Below are 26,225 nucleotides of genomic sequence, written 5' to 3' on the forward strand. Positions count from 1 at the left end.
GAGCCATCTAAGATGGAATCTAACTACATAGCCCTATCAATCTGCTATCAATAGATAACCTGGTTTGATAATAGTAAAACAGATCTCTAGGTGCCCCTGCTAACCTAAAAGATAATGTTATGGATACCTCAGCTAAGTAAGATGCTATTCAGAACACAATTCTTTCAGCATAGTAAGGATTGCTCAAAAGGCTGGAAGTAACATAGCAAGCATCCTGTCCTGGGAGCACCTGCTGTAATCATTCCTGGTTTTTGTCTTTGTGGGATGCTACCTTAGGTTAAGATGATACAGTAATTGTAATTCAGGATTTTTGTAAATTAAACTTATTCATGGGGAAATGTACCTCTTGTCTAGTTGCACATCTATTGGTAAGAATACTCAGCTTACAGTGCACATACTGACATGTCGTGGTGCAGCTGAGGCACACTGTGAATTGTTAATATGCTATGGAGTGTTTTTCAAACAGCTGTCTAGTCAAAAGAATTATCTACTTGTGATTGTGTACAGCAGAATAAACCATGGCACCTCTAATAGATGGAATAAGAGTCTGGTAGCAGTGGAGGAGAAGGTATGAGCAGTGATCCTTAATACTGGACTTCATGTTACAAGCATGGCTCTGTTTTATCTGTGAAATACTGGAGAGTGTGTGTATTTCTCTAGGTTCTGGCATACAGGCAGAGCCATTTTAGTCTGTTGTTCTGTGCAATGGGAGCAATTCTTGACTTGTGGCAAAAGGTGCCAGCATGGAGTTTCACTGCTTCATTGAACAAGCTATGTAGGGCTATGCCAGACCCTATTCAGACATCCTGTGAAAATATTAGCCTAGGGCCTGGCTCTAGCTAAGGCACCAGTTGACCTGCCCCCCTCCCACTTCAGAATTGTGTTCACAAGTTCTCGGTATGATTTAAGACAACATGCAAGTCATTAGGAGTCTTTAAAAGGAGCACCTGGCATTATCTTCATCTCCCCTTTTGTTAAAATACTTGACAGGGAAAAGGGAGATCACCATGTGTGTATGCTATTTCCTAACACAAAAAGGCAGCACCCTACTATGCGCCAGTTTAAGAATCAGTAAGTTGCTGTGCTTCCAAGTCCTTTTTAAAATGGAATTATCTTTACTGGTAGCAATTTGTGAAGATACTTGTGCTGCAAAAGCTTAGCTCAGGGGTGACAAACTCACCTCAAACAGCAGGCCAAATAGCATTCATGGCACCTGCTGAGGGTCACTTCATTAAGCAGGATGTGGTATAATTAAAATAGATGACCAGAAATGAGCACACTCCTCAATTGGGAACTTATTAGCTGCAAATTACAGAAAATAGACAAATCTTGATCATATTTTCAAGGTATGGGAGAGCCCAGTTATCAAACAGGCCAAACCTTTTAACAGCACTTCTGCCAAGGTGTCAGTTTGCAGTTGAGAGCAGTTGATGGTGGTAGTCCAAGAGCCCAAGTATCATGGAGGGGCCATATCCAGACCATGGGCTTTATTTTTGACACCTCTGGCTTAGTTTAAGTGCCTGAACACAAAGCCCAAGGCTATAATTTAGCTACCTGAAAGGTTGGGTAACATACTGTTTAAAATCTTAACTCATTGAGGTCAACTTGTATAGCAGTATAGGTTGTTCCAAGAAGGTGAAAAAAACCTTTGACAGTATCAGCAGCAATAGTAGTACTCTAGTGTTGGAGGAAAAATGCCAGAATTCCACCAACAAGCCTGAGAAAGGTATTCCTAGTATAAACTAAGCCTGGTTTAAGCCCCACTGAACAAAATGGGACTTCAAAGTACTGTTAAGTGTTGAAAATCTATGAGCATTTCTTTGTCTAAAACACAAAACTGTAGGAGAGCTATACACACACACACAAGAACAGCCACTTACTTTTTGAGTGGCAGATGCACTTACAAAGCTGAGTGGCCGGCCACTTAAAATATGCAATGTCCAGGTGTTAAATACCACCACAATTAGCTCTGAGCAGGCAAAGAAGAGTTTGAAATTGTGTAAGCTTTAGACCAGGGGTGCCCAAACCCCAACCTGGGGGCAACTTGTGGCCCTTGGAGACTCCCAATCTGGCCCACAGGGAGCCCCCAGTCTCCAATGAGACTTTGGCTCTCAGCATGAGGTCAACTGTTTGACCTCTCGCATGAGCTATGGGACGAGGGCTCCCTCCACTGCTTGCTGTTTCACGTCTGTGATGCAGCAGCAAAGGAAAGGCTGGCCTTGCTTTGTGCAAGGCTTTTTATAGCCCTTGTGCTATTGCAAGACCTTCTTTCATTCATAAAAGTTCTGTGTCTAATATATTTGTATATGTTAATTTATTCAAATTTTAAATGTAAATTAATTTTTTTCCCCAGCCTCCAAAACATTGTCAGAGAGATGTGACTCTCCTGCCAAAAAGTTTGGACACCCCTGCTCTAGACTAGCATTTCAACATTTGTTCCCCACTGTACCACTTTGCATGGCCCACCTATTGGCAGTACCACCCGAAGTTACCAGCAATTATGTCATTGTCAGGTACTTTCAAAGTGGAAGACCAGCAACAATTTGACAAACACCAGAAAGAGGCGTGGGAAAAAAGGCATGCTGAAGTTCTGCCCAGCAAGCCTTGCCTCCTACTGCTGCTTGTCTTGCTGCCAGGCATGGTGGGGGGTGGGGGTCCAGCTACCACTGGATACCACCTCAAGTACCACTGGTTGAGAAATGCTGTGCTAGACCAAGCTCCGGAAAAAGTGGCATTACTGTCAGGTGCTTAAACTAGCTTTTTGGAAATGAATATTTGTTTAAAACTAAATACAAATTGACTACTTTAGAGTCACTGAGGGATTTATTCAGCTATATGATAGAACATATATTTATGTTCTATCATAAATAAACATTATTTATCCTACCCATTTAAAGAGTACAGGTTCTTCCTTGACACTTCGCTCATACAAACACCTTTTGGAATAAATTCCCACTGTCATGGTGAGTAGCTTGCTTGTCTTTATCATTTAGCAGGTTGGAATTTTATTGCACACCAGGCGCACAAAACATTTATGATCTCCTGTGAGCCCATGCCGACAATTCAGGCATTATTCAACCCCTGCAGTGAGGCTCACTTTTTCATAGTACAGGAGCATGCATTATGTATACTCGATAGGATTTTGCTAATCCTGCAAGTCATCACTTCTTATAAGACTTCTCAGAGTCTGACTCAGATGCCAGTTCCTAGACCAGGAACTTGTAAAAACCTCTCACACATACTCTAAATGGATTTCACCCATCCACATGCCTGCCTCATTCATTACATCAACCTAGATTAGGAGTTATTCACTGCTGGTCTATTGGTTACTATTCCAGGCATGTAAAATGACACCAGTGCACTATTTCCTGTTCTGGAGAGATTTATTACCATAAAATAAGATGAAAAGCTTTTTCAGGGAAACATGCATTTATTGTTAAGCATTTGCAATGGAAATCAACATTTTTTAAAATGTGTATTTATTTAAAAAATTTGTGTACAAAAGTGTTGTGTAGTTTTTATTCTCAAGAGACGCACCCACTCCAAAGCTGCATTCCAACCCACTCAGTGCTTACAAGGAAGTCAAACGTTCAGTTGAGAGTGTCCTACAAGTACCCTTATGTCATCTGGGTTGGGAGACAAAAAAAAACCACTCAACAAATTGAGATGGAATATGGTAACTTGCCAGCAAGGACCTTCCAACAGACATACAAATCACTTGTCTGAAAAGAGTCCTCTCTAGACAGCAATGGAGAGCACCATGTTGCACACTTTATAATAGATTAATAGTACCTTCATTCTTTTTGGCATTATTTTGAAATATATTAAATGAATGGCTACATTTCAAACTAATGGGCAGATTTTTTCCCCCACAATGGCTACAAAGCAGATGACCAAAGGAGCACTATAGAACAATAGATGTAGACTAAAACCTTTTATCCTTTGGGAATAGATTCCAAGTCAATGGAGAAACACACAAGTATGGGCTCTTGAGCATACTTGAGAACAACCAGCATATGAAGTTAGCAGCACAAACTAAGCCAGCAAGCATGAACTGTGTTCACTGGGCGCAATCCCCACGCAGCCACCTACGAGTCTGTTACCCACCATCGACCTGGTCATGTTACTGTTGAAGCATCACAAGTGTGTGTGATAGAGAAAAGACACCTTGCTCTCTAAGCACAACCGCTGCTACTTTTGCAATAGGACTTTTCTCTTTGCATACAGTATATGCAAAATGAACTCAGTCTTAATTTAGCCAGACTTCCTGAAGGTAGCCTGAAACTACCTGTGTAAAAATCTTCCCCACTGTTTTTTTTTTTTTTTTTTAGAGTTAGTGCATTAAGGGACCCCTGTAGAACTAGACTGCCTGAACAAATTCCATGCATGATTGATTGCACAGCCATCATGTGTATCGCAAACCAATAAACTTGGTGAAGGCATGATTGATGGGGCCCATCAAGAGTTGCAACTCTTTGGAAAACCCTGTTCCTTTCACAGCAATGGCAAACACCAGTTTGCAGTTGAAGAAAGTGTTATCTGAATCCACTTGAGAAAACTTATTGATAAGTATTCTAAATGTAGGGTGACACCTTGTAGATACCCACATATGGTTCACTTCATGGCATTTGCCTTGTCTTGCAGAGGAACGGCATATTCTAGACCAGCCATTTTCAACCACTGTGCCATGGCACACTGGTGTGCTGTGAGTGGTCCACAGGTGTGCCACAGGAATTTGGGGGAAGGTAATTTATTAATAGGGCAAATGGGAGATGTGAACCCCCACTAGCAACATGATGTGCCTTGTCAATTGTCAAAAACCTGGTGGTGTGCATTGACCATTTTAGTGCCTTGTCAGTGTGCCCTGAGATGGAAAAGGTTGAAAATCACTGTTCTAGATAACCTTTACAAAAACAGCCTGCACTGTGCTCAACAAAGACTGTACTGTTGTGTCTTTTAATCCAGGAGTCATTGACACCATTAAATGGTAGATGGGAGAAGAATTGTTTGATGCTGCTTTTTTTGAAAGCAACATGCATATTCTACAAATGTCTAACTTTATACTTTCCAGAGACAGTGTTGCATAGTTTGTTCACATTGCTTCTTTGAAGACAGTTTCCTTTCAGCCACTCAATTTTTCTTTTCAAATAAAAGGCCACAGTTCTATTCTTCAGGTCAGAGGTTCCTGAACTTTCAACTGGCAGCTACCTTGACCTATAGGTCCATTAGCCACAGCTCCCCATTAGAGCTACAATCCTACACATTATATAGAGTGGTTGGTTTTTCACAAGGATTCCGCAGCTCCCTGGGGAGCCACAGCTCACAGTTTAGGAACCACTGCTTCAGGTATTCCCATTCAGATATAACAAAAAGATGTGTCTGTAATACAGTAAATATCTGATTGCTCAAAAGCAGTAGCTGAGTTTCAATGCTGCTGAAAAGCTTTGTGTTTTTAGAATTTAAGAACCCAATCCTATACTTCCCTAGTGCCAGCACTGAGCCCTAGCATCAGGTGCTGTAAACATGCTGCAAAGCACATTTATGGCACCTGAAGAGTAGGGAGTGCTGGCACTGGGCTGGTGCTAATCAGGTGCCAGGCCGAGAACTGGCAGCAGGAGGATGCACGGATGCCAGGGTAAGTTCACAGCCCCCAGAAGGCCCAACATGGAGGCTCTCGTGTCTGCCCGAGCAAAACAGCCGAAGACCCATTGCCAGGGCTTTCCTTGGGGCAAGGGGACAAAAGTCCCCTTCCCCTGAGGAGACTCCCAGTGCCCGCTGTATACAGAGGTAGCCGCTTTAGCACCGCTGCTCCAGTGGGTGCCAAAAAGCATAGGATTGGGCTGGAAATCAGCAGGAACTAATTTGTACAAAACACGAGGACTTCATTTTGTCAGGTCTTCAATGGCAGTTTCACAGGTTAACACACAGCCAAATTCACTATTACTCCAGTTGGCTTTCTATTAGAACCTTTTTGAATCCAATTAGAGGTTTGGTGTTTTAGGCACTTATGAGGACCCGATGAGACCTTCAACAATGGGAAGGGCAGTTCTTCTCTCTCTTGCCTTGGTAATTAGTGAGAGAAGACTGAACTCACACAGACTGGGATTCTTCTTAGTATCCACTGATACCAATCAGTTCCAGCCATCTTAATTTGTTTGCAACATATGGGCTGTCTAAATCTCCCATTAAGAGAGTCTTGCATAATCAGCTGCAAGTGACAAATCACAGCATCAATTAATATGAATAGGTAAATTGTGCAGCAGTTCCTCCACCATAAATGGACAGACCGTGATGGTAAGGGTACTAATAAATGATTTTGTTTTGTTTGGAATAATGAGAAACCAATGAAGATCCACTGAATAACCATCATTCTCAAGTCAAAACCCTGCTGCATTTAGTCTGATTCTAACAGTATTTTACATCTATTCTGTTCAATCAGCTACCACCAAGCACAAAACAAGTCCTTTACCAACACTGAAATTCCTAGTTGCCACTGACCTCAGTCAAGAATTCTTGCTCAACGAAGCATTTTCTGACTCTCCAGAAACTTCTGCTGTCTCAGTGCCATGACAAAACCACTGTGGGGACTAGAACCATGGAAGGGAAACCTAGCACCTGTGCACTCATGATTCTCTCTCTCTCTCTCTCTCTCTCTCTCTCACACACACACACACACACACACAGAGTTATGTAAGGAGCAATGTAGCCAAGAGGAAAAAGGCATAGCTATGGTGTAGAGCGTAAGCTTTTTCTCCTGTGTTCAAAGCCTCTCTAGTCTTATTTGACACAATCACAGAAAGCTTCCCTAGAAGGATTATCATCATCCAGATGGAAAAGCAGAAGACATTTTATCCCATCTAACAATTTCCATGTTCTTTTCTTTAATAAATTGTAAAGAACAAGGAACAATGTAATCCATTAGCCATTTACACAATTACCACCAGGGTAAACAATGTTGTAGATGAACACATCTAAAATATAGACCATTAAAAAAAAATACAAACACAAATGGCAGACCGCCAGGGTTATGTTTGCCCTGGTTATTATTTGTTGAGCAGCAGCAGCTTGCTTAAAAAAATAAATAAATATCAAGGAATGACCAAAAAAATCACATTTCCTTTGGCATCTGAAAATGATTTACATGACTGCAAGAAAAAAGCACGCAATCACTGAATGCATAAATAGGATGTGAAGAGATCAGCTGCATTCCATGTTACACAGATAACAACCTACAATAGACTTTTCTTGTCCTATTAATTCGAAAACTATGGACAAGGTAGACATTACTGCAGAAAATAATCCTGCATCAGTTATGCAGGCCCATTTCTTTTTCTATTTTGCATCAGATGCTTAACAGCTATGGAACCTGACACATGAATGAAAGTGATGATGCAGTCCATTGTCTGTTCTTCAAGCAAAAAAATGGGCTGATGTAAACTTTCCTATCTACTGTACAAAAGAGTGGGAAAAAATTAGCTTGTAGAATTCGATAACCTCAGATTGTACCCTCACATCTCCGCATCTAGTTCAAACGTAATTCCTGATGCAGTTCTGTAATGATTACACCTTTCAACAAAGGTACACAACTGTTTGGACTTATAAAACTAATGATTTGGAGGTTCAGATATCTCATAACGAACAGAAAGACTGACTGTATGTACAAGTGTGTTAGCAGAAACATCAATCTAGAAGAAACATCTACTGGCATTTAACATATGTACAGTTAAAAAAAAATAAATCCAACAAGACTTCCAAGTGTCAACCAGGGAAAAACGCACACAAGAGTGACTTATAAGATTCTTCATAAGTAACCCCTACCTAAAATTAATACCCAAAATAGAACTAGGTAGCTATTGCCAAAAAACTGATTGCATCACAGCAAATACTAGAAAAAAGAGATGGCATTCTCAGTGTTAACAGAGAATCAGTTATTCCCAAGTAATTCATTCTATCCAGAATTTATTGAGAGGTTTGATTTCTGCATAAGAAAACAAAAGAGCAGGTCCACTTGTTTGTGCTATGTCCAAATATACCAAACCTTTATACAACTGTGTAGAAATTACAATGGTTGAAACACTTTTACCGGTTATTCAAAATATACCACTTAAAGTGGAAAACTAGGCTACTTTAAATGGCACATACCCACAGATTCTGAAGAGATTCTAGTGTGAGATTTGTGTGTGCAGGTGGAGTAGGGGATAAGGGAGGAAGGTATGCCAGACTGCTACTCATAAGATGGTGAAAACATTTCTGAGTAGGCCGTCATTGTTATCTATGAGCACATCTGGAAAGTCTTAGGAAAGTTACTAGAATGAACACTGTAGTACTTCAAATGGTGCTCTGTTCAGTTTACCCTATTTTGTTTTTGTTTTTTAAGTGTCTACGTAAAGTACAAGCATGCAAATATAAGGTCAGTCCACAGGCACATAGGATCCATTTTAAAAAACGGTAAGGTAGCTGGGATGAGTGACAACAACTGATGACTATGGACACAATCAGATGTGTTCTGAATAACTCTTAAAGTCAAAATCCTGACTCAAATTCCTGCTAATCTTGGTCACATTGCTAACACTAAAGTAGACATAATGTCCCCCATCGTTTTAGCCAAGTTCAAGGAATTTACAATATTTAGTAAGAAAAAATTAAAGTATTTCCCCCTTTTTAATTTACACAGACGTTTAATTAGCTTTATTTACAGAGCAGTTTTTTCAGTCTCCAATAGTGCCCAGATAGCATCAGGCAAGAATGCTGGTTTTAAAAGAGAATCTATATCGAAACCTAAAAATAAGAGATGGTGACGATCCTCAAGGAGAGGTGAGCTGGACTACAGAAGCAGTTCTCTACACATGGCTCAGTTACTCAGAAGTAGTTCTGTTGCCGTCTCTACATCCCATGATTTTGATGACAAGGCCACTATTACTGCATTCTGTGAAGACAAAAAAAGTGAGAGGACCCCTGTAACGTTGTAATGAAGGAAAAATAACATATCAGCTTGATTGTGAAATTAAGGTTATACACTTAACAGACAATCATGTGTTAGCTAGGTTTCCCTGAATATTTGAAGCAGCAAACAAGGGGAGGGGATCTACATTGAACTAATGTAGAAGCACATGAAAGTATTAGGTTCAATTCCTGGCATCTCTGGTAAGACTGCAAAAGACATGTCTAAAACCCTGGAAATGCATTACCAGTCACTGTAGACAATACAGAGCTAGATAGACAAATAGTCTGGTTGAGGAGCCAAATGTCTGGATGGCTAGGAGCAGAACACCTTAATCTGTATTGATAATGGTGATAGTTAACCTAATCTAACAATAGTTTGTTTTTTTTAAGTGTTCAGAGATTGAGTCCCATACCCCCAACATTTTGGTCCAACATCCCCTACGGGTACGGATATCCCCAGTTAAGAATCTTTTTAACAGAAGCTTCAGTGTTCTGTAAGCAAGGAAAGAGACAGCAAAACAGTATCTTAAGTAAGCACCTTTTAATCCGAAGCTATCTCCAGCCCATAGCAGGAATGCATGCTATTGTCTTGTTATGTACATAAGAAGTTATGCTTACCCTATCAAAACCCATAGCACAAAGGTTTTCTATCTTTTTGGTGTATTCTGGACTAGAAACTGGTGCTCCAGCATACACGTGTGCCCAAAGTCGAGCTGTCTGTTTAAACATTTCAGGATTCTGTTTGTACTATATCAAAGAAAGAAAAAAGTGAATTCATACAACTGTCAAACTTCAGGAAGTCTGTATGTTCAGATCACCTCAGCTTATCACAGGGTCTTAACTTCCTGGCCTTAGCTTGACATGTATTCAAGTTACATATGCCCAAGTTTTCTGCTTGTAGATACATGTTATCAAGCAACAATTGCAACGTATGTGAAAATACCTCAGCAAAACAAGACTCCAGTTTGAGGTACAAACCTCCAGTTTGAGGTTGAGTATCCCTTATACGAAATATCTGGGACCAGAAGTATTCCAGATTTTTTAGTACTGTATTTGCACACCTGATAGCTTCTCAGCAACAGTAATGGTCTGAATGGAGAACATGTAAAATTTCAGCAGAGCCAAAGCAGAGGCCCACAGGACTTCACATGTAAGCTTGCAAGGAGCGGCACCTCTCTTGCAAGTCTGACTGCTTCTTCAGCCGCAGTGGCAGTGCTAAGAGCAGCGGCAGTTCAGGGGAGAGCAGAGCTCTGTAATGATGCTGGGGCCAAGAAAAAGCACACTCCGCTGAGCCTGCGAGATTGCTGCGGGGGGAGGGGAGGGTGAACTAAGAGATTGCAGCAGGGGGAACACCCAGCACAAAAGCTGCCAGGTTTGAGGTTTCCTTAGTGCCTCAGTGTGCAATGCTGACAGGCACCTGCCAGACTGCAAAAAAATCAGAAGTTTTAAAGTCATGTAGGCGATCAAAAAAACTGCAGTTTATTAAATACATCAGATTTCAGAGTTCCAGATTAGGGATGGCCAACCTGTACTAGTTTTTCCTTCTCACAGCCCAAGTGCATTTCCAAAATAATCTCACATTTACAGAATGTTTAAATAGGTTCTTAAACAAAGTAACACGTATGAACCGCTTAGAACTTTTAATGAAAATGGTTGCTAATGCTGACAAAAGTGAAAAGCTTTTTTTCTCCTTCTTTTCTTCTTCAAACAAGACAAAATTCCTACATAGATACTGTGGGTGTGCACACACCCACTTCAGTTGGTGAACCTTATGGGGTCCAACTAGACACGCACAACGAACACAGTATACTACATAGAAAGTAGGGAACTGGGTGAAAAATCTTTTGGATAAATTCAGATGCCGGCAAGCATTTAACTTTGGGAAATTCCCAGTTTGAAACTTTATATTCATACAAAGCGCTGATCTACCAATCAAATGTGATCAAGTCTGTTAAATGACAACATTTGTAAGTAAGAGTGGATGTGGCAAAGCATGATGGACAGTCAGTATTTGGGACTTGTTAACCTGAAGGCAAATGTATCGCAGTAGTGTTAGATACCTACTGCCAAAGACAGTACCATTTACCCTAGATGTGACAACAGCTCACAGCAGACCTGTCCAGCTGCATTCATCCTCACTTCACCCTCTTCTCTACTCCCTTTCAGATTACACAGTGTCCACGCACAACTTGTTCCCACTGATTGGACTGATTCTGAAAGTTTTCAGAATAATAGTTTCGAGATGTACCATGTGTAGGAAATTGCTCCTTGCCTTAAGTTACACAGTACGACTGCAGAATTTGGCTCAACTGCTCTGATGACATAAATATGATGCACACACTCCTAATTAATTTGTATATTACTTGTGGCTATGAGACAAGTTCAAAACCATTATATAATTGGTTTTTTAAGCCACTACTGACGTTGCTTGGATATCAATTTGTTTAAAATCCTGTATAAGTATCTTAACAACAAACAGAGAAAGTGAACACAGTTGAATGCAAGTATGTTGAGCATGTGGACTAAAATCCTGTTCACATTTACCTAGAACTAAGTCCCAATGAATACAGTGGAACTTCCTGCAGAGTAAACACCCATAGGATTGCTCTGTTAGTAAAGAAAATGTTCAAAGGGAGCAAGTGCTCTTACCAGCAAAGTTGTCTTTTTAAAAGTCTATGAAGTTCCCAAACTGCTTTTTGAAGTTGGGGGCTCCTATGCAAGCAGTTTCTGAGAGGCACTCTCTCAAATAAATGCATATGCATGCACATGCCCCTTGATTATAGCCCATACATTTCTACAGGATTAAAAGTTAGCAACTGAATGGTCTGTCTGATTAGCTGAAAATAAGTCTTATGATCTTGTTTCTTTTCCATTCTGCTCTGACCAGAGCCGTTTTCTTTCTCAGTTTTTTCATCCTAGAATTGTGGAGAACAACACAGGTGTCTTTCTCATCCGGAATGCTCACTTTGGAAACAGGCATTTATTTCACTAGTCCATTTCATGCAGATTTAATACATTAAGGGCGCAATCCTTGTCAGCACTGACATCAGGGCAATGCAGATCCAAGGTAAGGGAACAAACATTCCCTTACTTTGAGGAGGCCTCCGTAAGTGCCACCCAACTGCAGGGTGCAGCACACGTCCCATTGGCACTGCCTTGCCAGTGCTGGAAAGCACTGACATGAGGGGTTAGGATTGCGCCCTAAAATAGGTAATTATAGATCAGGTCAACTTGGCAACTATTAGCATCCTTCTACCGCAGGAAGAGAGAAAAATAACTTCCTCAGGCATCATACCTGATTTGCCACCACTGCATCTTGTGGGTCATCGGGTTCTGCGGCTGCCAAGAGTGCTTGTAGTGATAACAACACTGTCCGTAAAGTCATTGCTGCTGCCCTGAAACACAAAGTTTGAAAACAAGTTCATATGGAGCCTGGTTCCTCCTCTATATTGCACAGTAAGTAGAAGCAATAGCCATACATATCACACACCATACAAAAAATACTATTAGAATATACAACTGTGCAGTTCAACACATCTTTGCCGGTCCGATAGTACATGGCTTATCTTACCACTCACAGCCTTGCCTAAACATTAACCTCAGTGTTCAACAGGAGAGCTCTCAGTTACTTATTTGCCACATTTTGCCAGTTTGCTGAATATAGTAGTGAATACATGTTGCATACTTTTCATCAGTGCTGAAACTATGGCCTCTTTCTCACGGAGATAGCAAACCTGGATCTGAACAATATAGTTTCAAACTGCAGGTGGGGGGCTTACACAGTAGAATGTTTCCGGATGAGAGAAGAGATGATAGTTCCTCCACATAAATTAGCATGTCAAGGAGAAGGCTAGGCTAAAACGCTTCTTGTTCAAAACGTTGACTGAAGCAAGCCATGATTTGAATCTGAAGCATATTTGTAAGTAAGGGTTACTTTACTAACCATGCTTTGTGAATTCAGACACTGGTAAATTATGGTTAGAAGAAAAACAGGAAGTGCAGGAGGAAACCTATAGGAGTGATCCTGATTGACAAATCCTATTTTGGTATTGTTCAGTCAACCTTAAGTAATCACCTCCTATATTTTTTACTGAAATCGTAAGTCAGGAACTAAGACTAAAAATTAACTATTCATATGTACTACAAGGTTTCTTCAATCATATTCAATATATGCAACAGATGGCAGTCCAATTATTCAAAGATTATGAATTAACTTACCATTGATCTTTTAGAATATCCAAACAAATAGCCCCAGTGACAGAGCTAATATTAGGATGCCATATTTTGGTGATAAACCGCACCTAGAAAATAAAACAAAAACTTCTATAAATGTAGCTGCTAAGCAGCACAACTAGAGGATTCCGAACAGCTTCTAAATGCAACATGGTTTTTCCATTAGACAAATTTTCACAAACAGCTGCTGAGGTTGTAAACCTGTGTCTTGATGGCACAGCTTCAGACCACAGGTGTGGATTCACATGACTGAATGCTTCTCTATACTAAAAAAGTAAATATCTCTGCATATAGAACACTAGATGGCAGAGAGAATGGCCAAGCCCTCTCTCTCTGAGACACTAGTTTTCTATATACAGGACTGTTTTTTCATGGAAAAGTGCAGTCCAAAAACAGGTAAAACATCATTCCGGTCATCTGGATTGCTTTGGGGATGAACACATATTACATTCCATAGCTTGGGTCCTATGAGCATCTAGAGAACCAAGGTCTGTAGATAAGAAAGGAATCTATCAACTTGGAGGCCTGTAACAAGACTACAAATTTGAGTTCTGTGACACTTGCTCGTTGGTCTGTCAATTAACGCTGCCTGTTGGACAGATTTGGACTCTGCTACAAAGTTGGCTGCCTTTAGATACGCACAGGCATGTCACAATTCCAGACGCTGATGCAGCTTCTCCTGAGGAGCTGCCACCGAAATATCTCTCTCCCCCTGCGCCCTAACTACAAGGCAAGTGGGGAGAAAGAGGAAGAGACTCAAATTCCAATGAAACGAAAGAAAAAAAATAATTTGAAAGTAAATGTGTGGGCAATAAGCCCAGAAGCTCACATCCACTCTTTACTGAGGTAGGGCCAGACTGCAGCTAATGGTCAGTCCTCCACGTGAGAAAACTTCATTACTCAGTTGACCGTACCTTGTGCTGGTGCAAGGGCGTGCCCATTCTATAAGGAATGCCCCCCTTTCCTCTACCAGGGAACTGCAACTGTCACCTAGTTCAATAATGGCGTATGGTTTCATCATGATAAAGAACCAAGAAAATAGTCTTCAATTCCCAATCAATACACACCCTCAACGCAGGTACATATTTTTAAAAAGAATATTCTTGCAGCACAATCCTACACAATCCACTGTGTTCAACTGGGTCTACTCCAACAAAAGTGTGCACAGCACTGCAGGCTAAATTATCCTACCCAGATCAAAAAGCAATGGCCTTTGCATAAGTTATCAAGCAAGGAGACAAAAAAAAAGTGCAGTGGGCCCAGGTTATCCGCAGGGGTTTGGTCTTCCCAAGGGAAACTGGTATGTTTTATTTATTTGGCCAAAATGGCCATTCTGAGGCCCGCGGAGGCAGCAGGCAGTCATGTGCTGCCTTTGTGGGCCTTAGAAGACTCTCCTGGGGCGAAGAGAGCTCAGCTCCCATCGCCTCTGGAGAGTCCAAGTCTGCCCGTCCAAAGGTTTGGGAGGTCCCACAGATAAAGGAATCCACGAGTTCCAAATCCATGCACAACATAGGCAGACCTGTCTCTCGCAACAAAGCTATTTTAAGGCAATATTGTTTTGCAGTTGTACCAGTGCTTTGTTTTTGTGCAGTATTTTGTGACCAAAGACTATTGACAAAAAGCAACTGATTTTTCTACCTATTTAGAAAGATTGTGGGGGGGGGGGGGGAATCACACACACACACACCCTACATAGCTATATATAACAAAGTAATAATAATAATAATAATATACAGTATTTATATACCGCCTTTCTTGGTCTTTATTCAAGACGGTTTACATAGGCAGGCTTATTAAATCCACGCAGGGATTTTTACAAATTGAAAGAAGGTTCTTTCTTTCAAGAACCACTACATTCAAGGTGTTACACTCCAATCTGGTTTAACATTCTGGCCTCCATCCTCCCATGCTCCGAGCAGATGGAACAGCTCAGCTGCAGCTTGCCAGCTGCTTCAAGGTCGCACGGTGCCGGTGGCCTCGAACTGGCGACCTTGTGGATGTTAATCTTCAGGCAAATGGAGGCTCTACCCTCTAGACCAGACCTCCTGCCCAAAGTATTTACAATACCAGTGGTTCCCAACCTGGGGTACACGCCAGGACATTTAGGAGTACTTGAGTAATAACTGAATAATGGCAGAAAAAGGCAAGTCTATATTGGAATGCTTTGTGGGGCTGGCAAGCCAGGTGCTGCAAGAGTCCCAGCACCTGCTAGTTTCTGGTCATCAATTCATGTATCATCAGATATACAGTAGCTGAAAATATATAAATTTGAAATAATAGCAACTATATTAATTACAAATATTGTGCTAATATGAAGGGGTACAAATGTTGGGAACCACTGTACTAAACAGAAGCAATCCAGACTAAATTATTCAGAGGAATTATGCTCACAGTACCTTCGGAGGATTAAATGGATATGTTTCTGGAATTTTTATTTCTAGTTGATATCTTCCTCCTACAAGAGACAAAACATAGGTGTTATATTCTTTCCTAGAGTTGTCTTACCTGAACATGATGTCCTCTGATAAAGCGAATCAAGCGGCATTCTTGGAAAAATAAGTAATTTTATGCTCATTCAATTTCAGACAGAAATAATCAAAATGTGAATGTTTCCAGAGTTTTCTCTCTATGTGAAATGCAGATTTTTTTCATAGTGCTAGCCACAGACTGTACTAATGATTTTCTGGAATATTTCATATGGTCATTGCTCCCTTATTCTGAACTGGTCACCCTCTGAGTCAATTCACTAAGATTCGCATTTATTTCAATTAAGTGACAGCCCATGAGACAACAACATAACAAAGCCCAGATGCAAAAACAGGTCACAACCCATGATATTAAGCATCAACATACAGGTTTTTTTGTCTCAAAGTATGACCTTATGGCAACAAAAATTGCCAGGTTTTGAATTTTAACCAAAATCTCTGATTCAATACCATTTAATTACTTGAATTAAGAAAAATGGTCAATCCAGGCAAAAGGCAAATTTTCTACTTCAAAGAACCTCCCTCCCTTAATCAACCTTGGGATACTTTATGTTCAGTAATGTAATTATTTGAAAGGGAAGTAGGAGTACTTTAATAACATTCACGGAGGATGATTAGTAACAGTAGTACATAGTCCATTTAAGTTAATCAGAATGAACAGGACGTTAAAATCATTAGATCTTCAGCAGAATAGGCTAACAATAAATGTTGTTAACACTGGATGAGAACTCTTTTAGAAACTGAGGAAGAACTATCTGGAAACCTTTACCAATCACAAATGACAATGAGGCAGCACATGATGCAACTGCAAAGCACAGGATTTTTTCTACATTTTTCTAAAAATGTAACCAGCACAACAGAGTCAAAGAAATAAAACAGTATTAATGGTGCACACTGTATTGGAGAGAATACAGTTCCCCGGCTTCGGATACCTACATTCAAGTAAGGCAAATTCAAGCTGAAAAGACAGCATGATATCTGAACAGGAAAAGTCACATTACAATACACTTTGGGAGGTGGAAAAAGAAATGCTAGAGGATTGAACAGTGTAATTGCATTAGCTTACAAATATTTAAGAACATTAAGATTTACAAACTTTCCATTAATACATTTAGCTGGAAAGGTTTCAAATTAGATTTTTGTAGCCATTCTGAATATGCTTCTCTAGAACAAGCATTGGTAGCAATTGCACTGGATTCAAATTGCAAATGGATGGAAGCTGTTATTCTCTTAGATTTCATTCCTCATTATTGCTCATAACCTAAAGCTCATGGGATTTCTAACCCTCTTTACTCTGGGGAAACCTGCTCAACTAGATATAGAACCTTTGGGCATGGTTGCCTCATGTCAAACTGTCATGGACATTCTGAAGGTTTGCTTGAAATGGTAATCACTTTAGGTCAGAGGTTCTTAAATTGGGGAAGCCCTGTGTCTGCACCCTTTGGGGGTGGGACAATGGCAACGGCAGCAACGCAATTGCCATGATCACATCGATGCTGAGGCCAAAATGGTTTTTTTCAGACTTACTTATGGAAGCACAGGCCTCTGGGGATACTGCAGGGCTCCCCAAGCCTCAAAACTGCTGCAAACAGTAAAAAACAACAAAAACCGAAAGTAGCAATATTTTTACTAAAACTGCCATATTGAGGCTTGGGGACCCATGCAGAGGCATCTGTGGGGCTCCCCACACACCTCAGAGGCCAGCGCTGCCACAGGCAAGTCTGAAAAAACCCTTTTGGCCCTGTCAGCGATGTAATCATGTGATCGCCCCTCCCTGCATACACACCCAGATAGTTTGGGAACCACTACTTTAGGTAGTAATGGAGTTCCCTTCCAGACAGGGAAGGCATGCTTAATCTGGGAACCTGGCCTCCAGGGCCCAGTACTACTTCCTGAGTGGTCAGGTCATCCAGTTTTGCAAATTGCACCCTGCAGCTAACTGGCCATTATCAACACAGAGAAATATAACTTTCTTCTGTGTTGACTTGTTCAATAAATAGCATGTTGTTGTAAATAGACTCCACTTTCAGTTAGTGTTCTCTTGGCTGCTTCCAGTAGCCTCAGTCTACCAGCTTTAAGTCTAGGGTTCTCAGTGTCTATTTTCATTTTCTCAGTGTTTTGTAGCAAGCAAAGCAAAATAGCTGCATTCTGCAAAGCATTTGCAAAGGAAGAGGTGAGTCATAAATGCAATGGGGGAAATTTGAATAGGGTTCAATGCTATCCACGGTTTCCGGTATCCATGGAAGCAGCAGGAACCTATCTTCCATGACTAAGAGGGGATGACTGTATTTTGTCTTTCATCTATGGTGGAAGACAACATACAATATATGGGATTCTCAGGAAGCCACCAATCTAAGCACAGACCAGACAGAGAATTATAGCTTCAGCAACATGACTATATTGAGTGCCCTAAGACCATGCCCTGGGACCTCTTAAGTATTTGGATGTTTCAGTTTCTATCTGAACACATCTGAACTCAACTGGCTGCCCACAAAATTCCAGTCAAAAATGATGTGAAAATGCGAACACACCAACAAAAGCATCAAGGAAGTAATCTTTACTCACTTGAATGACTAAAGTATTTTAGTTCAATTGTTCCCATTTTGATACATATTATTTTTTACAAACTTAAACTGCAGAACTAAAAGATCTGAATTGTCAGTTTATAAAAAAAATATTACTTGCCTTCATATGGAGTGTCTGGAGGTCCTGCTATTTCTCCTCTTAGTTCCGTAAAATTTTCATCTACAAGATCTACTTTGATTTGATTTTTGCTTGTCTTTAAAAAAAGAAAAAAATTAGATGCTAATATGTACTTGATTGTCTCTTAGAATTTCCTTAATTTTTCTCATATAGATTTACAGTAGATTTACAGTAATCTGAAAAAAAAAGGCAATGCATAGATTCACACCCAAACCCACATAAACAATTTTAATAATAATAATCACCACCAAATATAATGCTGAAATACTATTTATGCATCTATTAAAATAAGTTTTGGCACAAAGAACATAGGCAGTATCTCTAGCTGAAATTATTAATTGGACTACAGCTCCAAACTTGCTCATGGATAAGCTGCTTAAGGGCACAATCCTAACCAACTTTCCAGCACTGGCCTAGCTGTGCCAATGTGGCATGCACTGCATCCTTCGGTGAGGAGGCAGTCAAGGGGGCCTCCTCAAGGTAAAGGCATGTTTGTTACCTTACCTTGAGACTGCATTGCGGCTAGGCCAGTGCTGGGAAGCTGGTTAGGACTGCGCCCTTAATCTCACTCAATGTGATTTAAGTAACCTAAATGTGTATAGGATTTCAGTCTGTTTTTTAAAATTGCCAGTGATTATTTAAATTGCAGGTGCACCCCAGACATAAAAAAATTGACATTAAAAACGATCCAATTAAGACACACTTTCATCCAGCAATTATTAATCCCAAGGCAGTACAAGGACCTCCCAAAGTAGTTCACAAGTCTGTTTTAAAGATCAAATTAGATGTGAACACAAATGTATGATTTTGACCCTTAATGTTTTGGTCTTTTCTAACAGAATGGGAAGAAGCACGAGAAATGTTCCAAAACCATGGTGGCACAAGGAGGCTTTAGGACTCAGCCCTGTCACAGTTCCTAACCCAACTGCATGAGCTGCAAGGTGTTATTTATAGTTTTCAAAAAACTTTTAGTTTTAAATTGAAATGTTTAAATTGAAATCACCAACAGAATATGGGGAGTACACGATCAGGCTAGGAACTAGCAGGAGCTAAGTGCTAAAGTACTCCTACCACTGTTTCAGGCACCCATGCTATTTGTTTTAAAAGATTTTTTTTTTAAATCAAGATCCAGAAGCACACATTTGAATACATGTCTAGTTTAACACTACAGCAGAGTTTTAGGCTGGTGCTTAAAAAATGGGATTAGATCATTTTAATTACGGAGTCAGCAAGGAAGTATCAATGTGTTACAAGTATAACATTATTTCTGTCTGTCTGTACACGTGGATACTTGGCAGAGCCAAACAGCTTAGATTCAGCCACATTCTCACACACATTTGACTTGCAACCATTTCACTCCAGTATTTCATACAACATTGTTGGGAGGGGAGGAGCAGGAAATGCACCTATGGCAAACAAAATGTTTAATAATCTGAAGAAATCAAACACCATTTGTGTTTGAAGCAGCAAAGTCTCATAAATAAAGAGGGCAAGCAGATGCACTAGCTAGAAGGTTCCTTTAACAAAAGGATGTTGGTAATCTCAGGATTTAATAGCAACCACACAACTGCCCTAAAAGCCTTGGGGACCAATATAACCTGCGGTAAACTGAAAGGGTTTGTGGAGGGAAGCTTGGAAGCAGGGTGGCAAAATAGCCTAGTCAATACAGCTGGTGAGAAAGTTTGTTGACAGGAACTGTTTGCTATTGCTGCTGGGCACTGAGGTGGGAGGGGGTGACAGGTTTGGATATAACAGTGAACATAAGAACATAAGAACAGCCCCACTGGATCAGGCCATAGACCCATCTAGTCCAGCTTCCTGTATCTCACAGCGGCCCACCAAATGCCCCAGGGAGCACACCAGATAACAAGAGACCTCATCCTGGTGCCCTCCCCTACATCTGGCATTCTGACTTAACCCATTGCTAAAATCAGGAGGTTGCGCATACACATCATGGCTTGTACCCCATAATGGATTTTTCCTCCAGAAACTTGTCCAATCCCCTTTTAAAGGCGTCTAGGCTAGACGCCAGCACCACATCCTGTGGCAAGGAGTTCCACAGACCGACCACACGCTGAGTAAAGAAATATTTTCTTTTGTCTGTCCTAACCCGCCCAACACTCAATTTTAGTGGATGTCCCCTGGTTCTGGTATTATGTGAGGGTGTAAAGAGCATCTCCCTATCCACTCTGTCCATTCCCTGCATAATTTTGTATGTCTCAATCATGTCCCCCCTCAGGCATCTCTTTTCTAGGTTGAAGAGGCCCAAACGCCGTAGCCTTTCCTCGTAAGGAAGGTGCCCCAGCCCCGTAATCATCTTAGTCGCTCTCTTTTGCACCTTCTCCAGTTCCACTATGTCTTTTTTGAGATGCGGCGACCAGAACTGGACACGATACTCCAGGTGTGGCCTTACCATAGATTTGTACAACGGCATTATAATACTAGCCGTTTTGTTCTCAATACCCTTCCTAATGATCCCAAGCATAGAATTGGCCTTCTTCACTGCCGCCGCACATTGAGTCGACACTTTCATCGACCTGTCCACTACCACCCCATGATCTCTCTCCTGATCTGTCACAGACAGCTCAGAACCCATCAGCCTATATCTAAAGTTTTGATTTTCTGCCCCAATGTGCATGACTTTACACTTACTGACATTGAAGCGCATCTGCCATTTTGCTGCCCATTCTGCAAGTCTGGAGAGATCCTTCTGGAGTTCCTCACAATCACTTCTGGTCTTTACCACTCGGAAAAGTTTGGTGTCGTCTGCAAACTTAGCCACTTCACTGCTCAACCCTGTCTCCAGGTCATTTATGAAGAGGTTGAAAAGCACCGGTCCCAGGACAGATCCTTGGGGCACACCGCTTTTCACCTCTCTCCACTGTGAAAATTGCCCATTGACACCCACTCTCTGCTTCCTGGCCTCCAACCAGTTCTCAATCCACGAGAGGACCTGTCCTCTAATTCCCTGATTGTGGAGTTTTTTCAGTAGCCTTTGGTGAGGGACCGTGTCAAACGCCTTCTGAAAGTCCAGATATATAATGTCCACGGGTTCTCCCGCATCCACATGCCTGTTGACCTTTTCAAAGAATTCTATAAGGTTTGTGAGGCAAGACTTACCCTTACAGAAGCCATGCTGACTCTCCCTCAGCAAGGCCTGTTCGTCTATGTGTTTTGAGATCCTATCTTTGATGAGGCATTCCACCATCTTACCCGGTATGGATGTCAGGCTGACCGGCCTATAGTTTCCCGGGTCCCCCCTTTCCCTTTTTAAAAATAGGCGTGACATTTGCTATCCTCCAATCTTCTGGCACCGTGGCCGTTTTGAGGGACAAGTTGCATACCTTAGTCAAGAGATCTGCAACTTCATTCTTCAATTCCTTAATAACCCTTGGGTGGATGCCATCAGGGCCCGGTGACTTATTGATCTTTAATTTATCAATGAGGTCTGAAACATCTTCTCTTTTAACCTCTATCTGACTTAACTCCTCGGTTAGGAGGGGCCGTTCGGGCAGCGGTATCTGCCCGAGGTCTTCTGCCGTGAAGACAGATGCAAAGAACTCATTTAATTTCTCTGCCATCTCTAAGTCTCCTTTTATCTCCCCTTTCCCTCCCTCACCATCCAGAGGGCCAACCGCTTCTCTGACGGGTTTCCTGCTTCTAACATATTTGAAGAAGCTTTTATTATTCCCCTTAATGTTGCTGGCCATGCGTTCCTCATAGTCTCTCTTGGCCTCCCATATCACCTTCTTACATTTCTTTTGCCACAGTTTATGTTCCTTTTTATTCTCCTCATTAGGGCAAGACTTCCATTTACAGAAGGAAGCTTCCTTGCCCTTCACAGCCTCTCTAACTTGGCTGGTTAGCCATGCGGGCACCCTCCTGGATTTAGTGGAACCCTTCTTTCTTTGCGGTATACACCTCTGCTGGGCCTCTATTACTGTTGTTTTAAGCAGCCTCCATGCACTCTGGAGAGATTGGACTCTTTTTACCCTCCCTTTCAACCTCCTTCTAACCAGCCTCCTCATTTGAGGGAAGTCCGCACGTCGGAAGTCAAGGGTTTTTGTTAGAGATTTGCCTGGTATTCTTCCCCCAACGTGCACGTCAAAACGGATCGCAGCATGATCACTGTTCCCCAATGGCTCAGTAACGTTTACATCTCTAACCAGGTCCTGCGTACCGCACAAAATTAAATCCAGAGTCACCTGTCCTCTGGTGGGCTCCGTGACTAGCTGATCTAAGCCACAGTCATTTAGCACGTCAAGAAATCCGGTTTCCTTATCGTGACCAGAACACAAATTGACCCAGTCAATATGAGGATAATTGAAGTCCCCCATGATTACAACCCTGTCCCTCCTTGTCACCTCCCTGATCTGTTTCCTCATTTCAAGGTCCCCATCAGATTTCTGGTCTGGAGGACGATAGCACGCCCCCAGTATTACATCGCTGCACAAGCCTGGTAATTTAACCCACAGAGATTCTACGGTGGAGTCGGACTCACCTTCAATCTCTACTTTGCTGGATTCTATCCCTTCCTTAACATAAAGGGCCACCCCACCTCCAACACGCCCCTGCCTGTCCCTCCTGTAGAGTTTATAGCCCGGGATTGCGGTATCCCACTGATTCTCCGCATTCCACCAGGTTTCCATTATGCCCACTATGTCAATAATTTCCCTTGTCACCAGACATTCCAGTTCTCCCACCTTTGCTCGTAGACTTCGGGCATTCGCATAAAAGCATTTATACACGGAATGCCCCAGGATGGGCTGCTTATTTGCTCCTTTGTCCCCGCATCCTCTCATTGTGCCAAACCGTCTATCACATCCCATCACCCTACCTTTCCCAATATCTTCTCCTACCCTGCCTTTGTCTTGTTGTTCTCTAACCTCCCCATCCTCATCCCATAGGGATGAGGAGTCCCGAACCGGATGCCCCTCAGCTCCTGTCAGCCTTCCCCCAGGGATCAGTTTAAAAGCTGCTCTGCCACCTTTTTAATGTTATGCGCCAGCAGTCTGGTTCCATTCTGGTTCAAATGGAGCCCGTCCCTCTTGTACAGGCCCCGCTTGTCCCAAAACGTTCCCCAGTGCCTAACGAATCTAAACCCCTCCTCCCTACACCACCGTCTCATCCACGCATTGAGACCCCTGATCTCCGCCTGCCTAGCTGGCTCTGCGCGTGGAACAGGTAGCACTTCAGAGAACGCTACCTTTGAGGTCCTGGCTTTCAGCTTCCTGCCTAAAAGCCTAAATTTGGCCTCCAGGACCTCCCAGCTACACTTGCCCACGTCGTTGGTGCCGACATGCACCACAGCCGCTACCTCTCCTCCAGCACTGTCTACTAGCCTGTCTAGACGAGATGTGATGTCCGCAACCTTCGCACCAGGCAGGCAAGTCACCATGCGGTCCTCACATCCATCGCAAACCCCCCTCTCTATGTTTCTAATAATCGAATCCCCCACTACAAGAAGCCCCCGACCCCCCTCCCGCCGAGGAGTATCCCGAGTGCGCTCGGATACGGGCCCATCCCCTGGAGAAGGGGTCCCCCCTAGGGGATTGTTTCCTCCTCTCCAGGATGACGTCCTCCAGTCCCGAGACTTCCCACCCGGGCAGCCGAGGAGCTGCACGCCTGAGGTTGGGACGAAGCCTGATCGTCCCCGGAAGTCTCCCCACGGTCCTCCTCTGGCTGCCTGCGCTTCTCCAGGTCGGCCACCAAGGCTTCAAGGGAGCGGACGCGTTCCCTGAGAGCCTGGAGCTCCTTGCACCGAGGACACACCCATGACTTATGCCCCAGAGGCATATAATCATACATGTGGCACTCGATGCAGAACACTGGATAGCCCCCACCCTGCTGCTGGCTGTCTGACTGCATAGCTTTTTTGTTGTTGTAGTAGTTTTATTTAGGGGTCCTTTTAAAAACCGTACACTGGATAGCAGCCCTTTTCTCAAGGGAAGAGGAAGGGCAGTGTATGGGGCCCTGGCTTCCTCGCCCTGCTGCTGAACTCGCCCAGATGCTAAACTCTTATGCCTTACCTGGCACTTAGTTCCCGAGGCACTGGGTTCCCAGAGGCCACACGCGTCTGCAGAGAGCCTCACGCGATGGCCAGCCTAGCTTTATACTCCTGGCTGGCTCCTCCTCCCTCCTTCCTTCCTGATTGAAAGGGGGCTGGCCTTCCCAGGTGAGTTTACAAAAGCTCAGGAAGGCAAATGGCTGCTGATGGGCGTGACCTACTCTGCAGGCTCCTGAATGGACTGCTTGGATTAGCCTAATGGGGCTCTTAATGGGTTGGGAATTGGCCCTTCCTAGGTTCTTTCCCTCCTAGTTCTGTTCTCTTAGGCTGGACTGTTTTTGTAACCTCAAGCTAGTTTTTATTTGGGTTTAATTATTTATTGCCCTCTAGATCCTGTGTCCCAATTTACTGACCTGTTTAGGTTATGTTCTAACTTAGATTAAGTTTAACCTGAGTTAAGTATAGGTTTAATTTAAACAAGTAGAAAAACCTGCTTTCCACTTTATCCTCCTCCCTTCCTTCGATTAGGTGCTACCTTAGGTGCAGTTAACTTTCAACTTTGATTTAAATGCCTGACCCTTGGGCTCTTACTCACGAGTAGGACTCTGCTCCTGCTCAGAGTAGACCTATGTACCTCCCTTAGGTGCTAACTTTCAATTTTGATTTAAGGTTGCTTTAAAGGTAAGGTTAAGGTTAGAAGACAGGGAGTTAGAAAGACAAAGCGTTAGAATGAGTACACTTACCTCCTCCTCCTGCTCCTCCTCCTCTCCTTTTCCAAAACTCAGAGGTCTCCTTGCCTTCTCCTCGCCCAGATGCTAAACTCTTGTGCCTTACCTGGCACTTAGTTCCCGAGGCACTTGGTTCCCAGAGGCAGTGGAGGCAGTTGATGTACTGGTTAGCATCATGCAAGTACATTGTTGCCAACTGCCTAGCAGTCCCCAGAATGGATTGCTGATACCAGTACAAGTTGACAGCCAGTAAGGAATTGTGTATTTGCACAGTGCCCACCAAAGTTTTCAGTCTCTACTGTGCTACCTCCCAGTGGTTATCAGGTTTTGCCTTCCATACAGAGAGCAGGTGGCGCCTGCTACTGCTGTACCTGCTGCCATATGTACGACTGGACCAATAGCAGACAGAATAAAGATCTTTGCCATTTTCTAATCAAATCAGGACTATAATTCTAGACACTTTTACACTGGATGGTAGATTCTTATGCAACTGCAGTGAACTGGAAGCTGCTGCAGTGCCAATGATTCTCACTGTGCCAGGATAACTTACCAAGAAAACCCAGATCAGGCAGGAGAATTCCACATTATGGTTTTTCCTGGCACCAGCAGCAATCCTCTAGAAACATGATTAACAATGGCACTGGCAGAAGCTGCAGCATGAACTTCTCCTCCCATGTGGTTTAGGGCTTTCTGTTATCCAATGGCAAACGAAGGAAAAGAGCTGCAGCAGCTCATATGTGTCATAGTTACAAAAACTATGCCCTGGACTGAGGTGCAAGTCAGTAAAGCAGATCCCAGCAGGATGGAAACATTCTCATTCCAAAACCAGTTCTAAATTTTTACCCTGTTTAAATGAGAATGGAAAGGTGGCAAGGCAATGCCAATATAGAAGAAGCCAAAGAAAATATGAGAGACATATACACAAAAGGGACTTGGGAATAGCTGACATGCTTTTCTGCTTACATTACATTGTATTTCTTAAGATTCATTCACCCCCACTAATACAGGAATACTTTTCCAAGACATGAATTGGCTTCACACACCAACTTGATTCATAGCAGACTGAAAAAATAAACTTGTAATCCTTCCATAAAGATGTTTTATGTGGGTCGCCCACTCATTACA

General features: G+C 42.4%; 1 protein-coding gene across 1 annotated transcript in view; it reads right to left on the reverse strand.

Annotated features, from left to right (window-relative positions):
* Positions 1–7,942: 7,942 nt before the first annotated feature.
* The window catches only part of UBE2K (ubiquitin conjugating enzyme E2 K), a 34,081-nt gene continuing 15,798 nt past the window's right edge, over positions 7,943–26,225 (reverse strand). The window contains 6 exon segments of the mRNA XM_066632371.1: positions 7,943–8,926; positions 9,562–9,690; positions 12,239–12,338; positions 13,162–13,244; positions 15,573–15,631; positions 18,348–18,441. Coding sequence (XP_066488468.1) covers positions 8,852–8,926; positions 9,562–9,690; positions 12,239–12,338; positions 13,162–13,244; positions 15,573–15,631; positions 18,348–18,441 — 540 coding nt within the window. The 3' untranslated portion in view covers positions 7,943–8,851.

This window comes from Tiliqua scincoides, chromosome 6 (genome assembly GCF_035046505.1).
Source record: "Tiliqua scincoides isolate rTilSci1 chromosome 6, rTilSci1.hap2, whole genome shotgun sequence".
NCBI lineage: Eukaryota > Metazoa > Chordata > Lepidosauria > Squamata > Scincidae > Tiliqua > Tiliqua scincoides.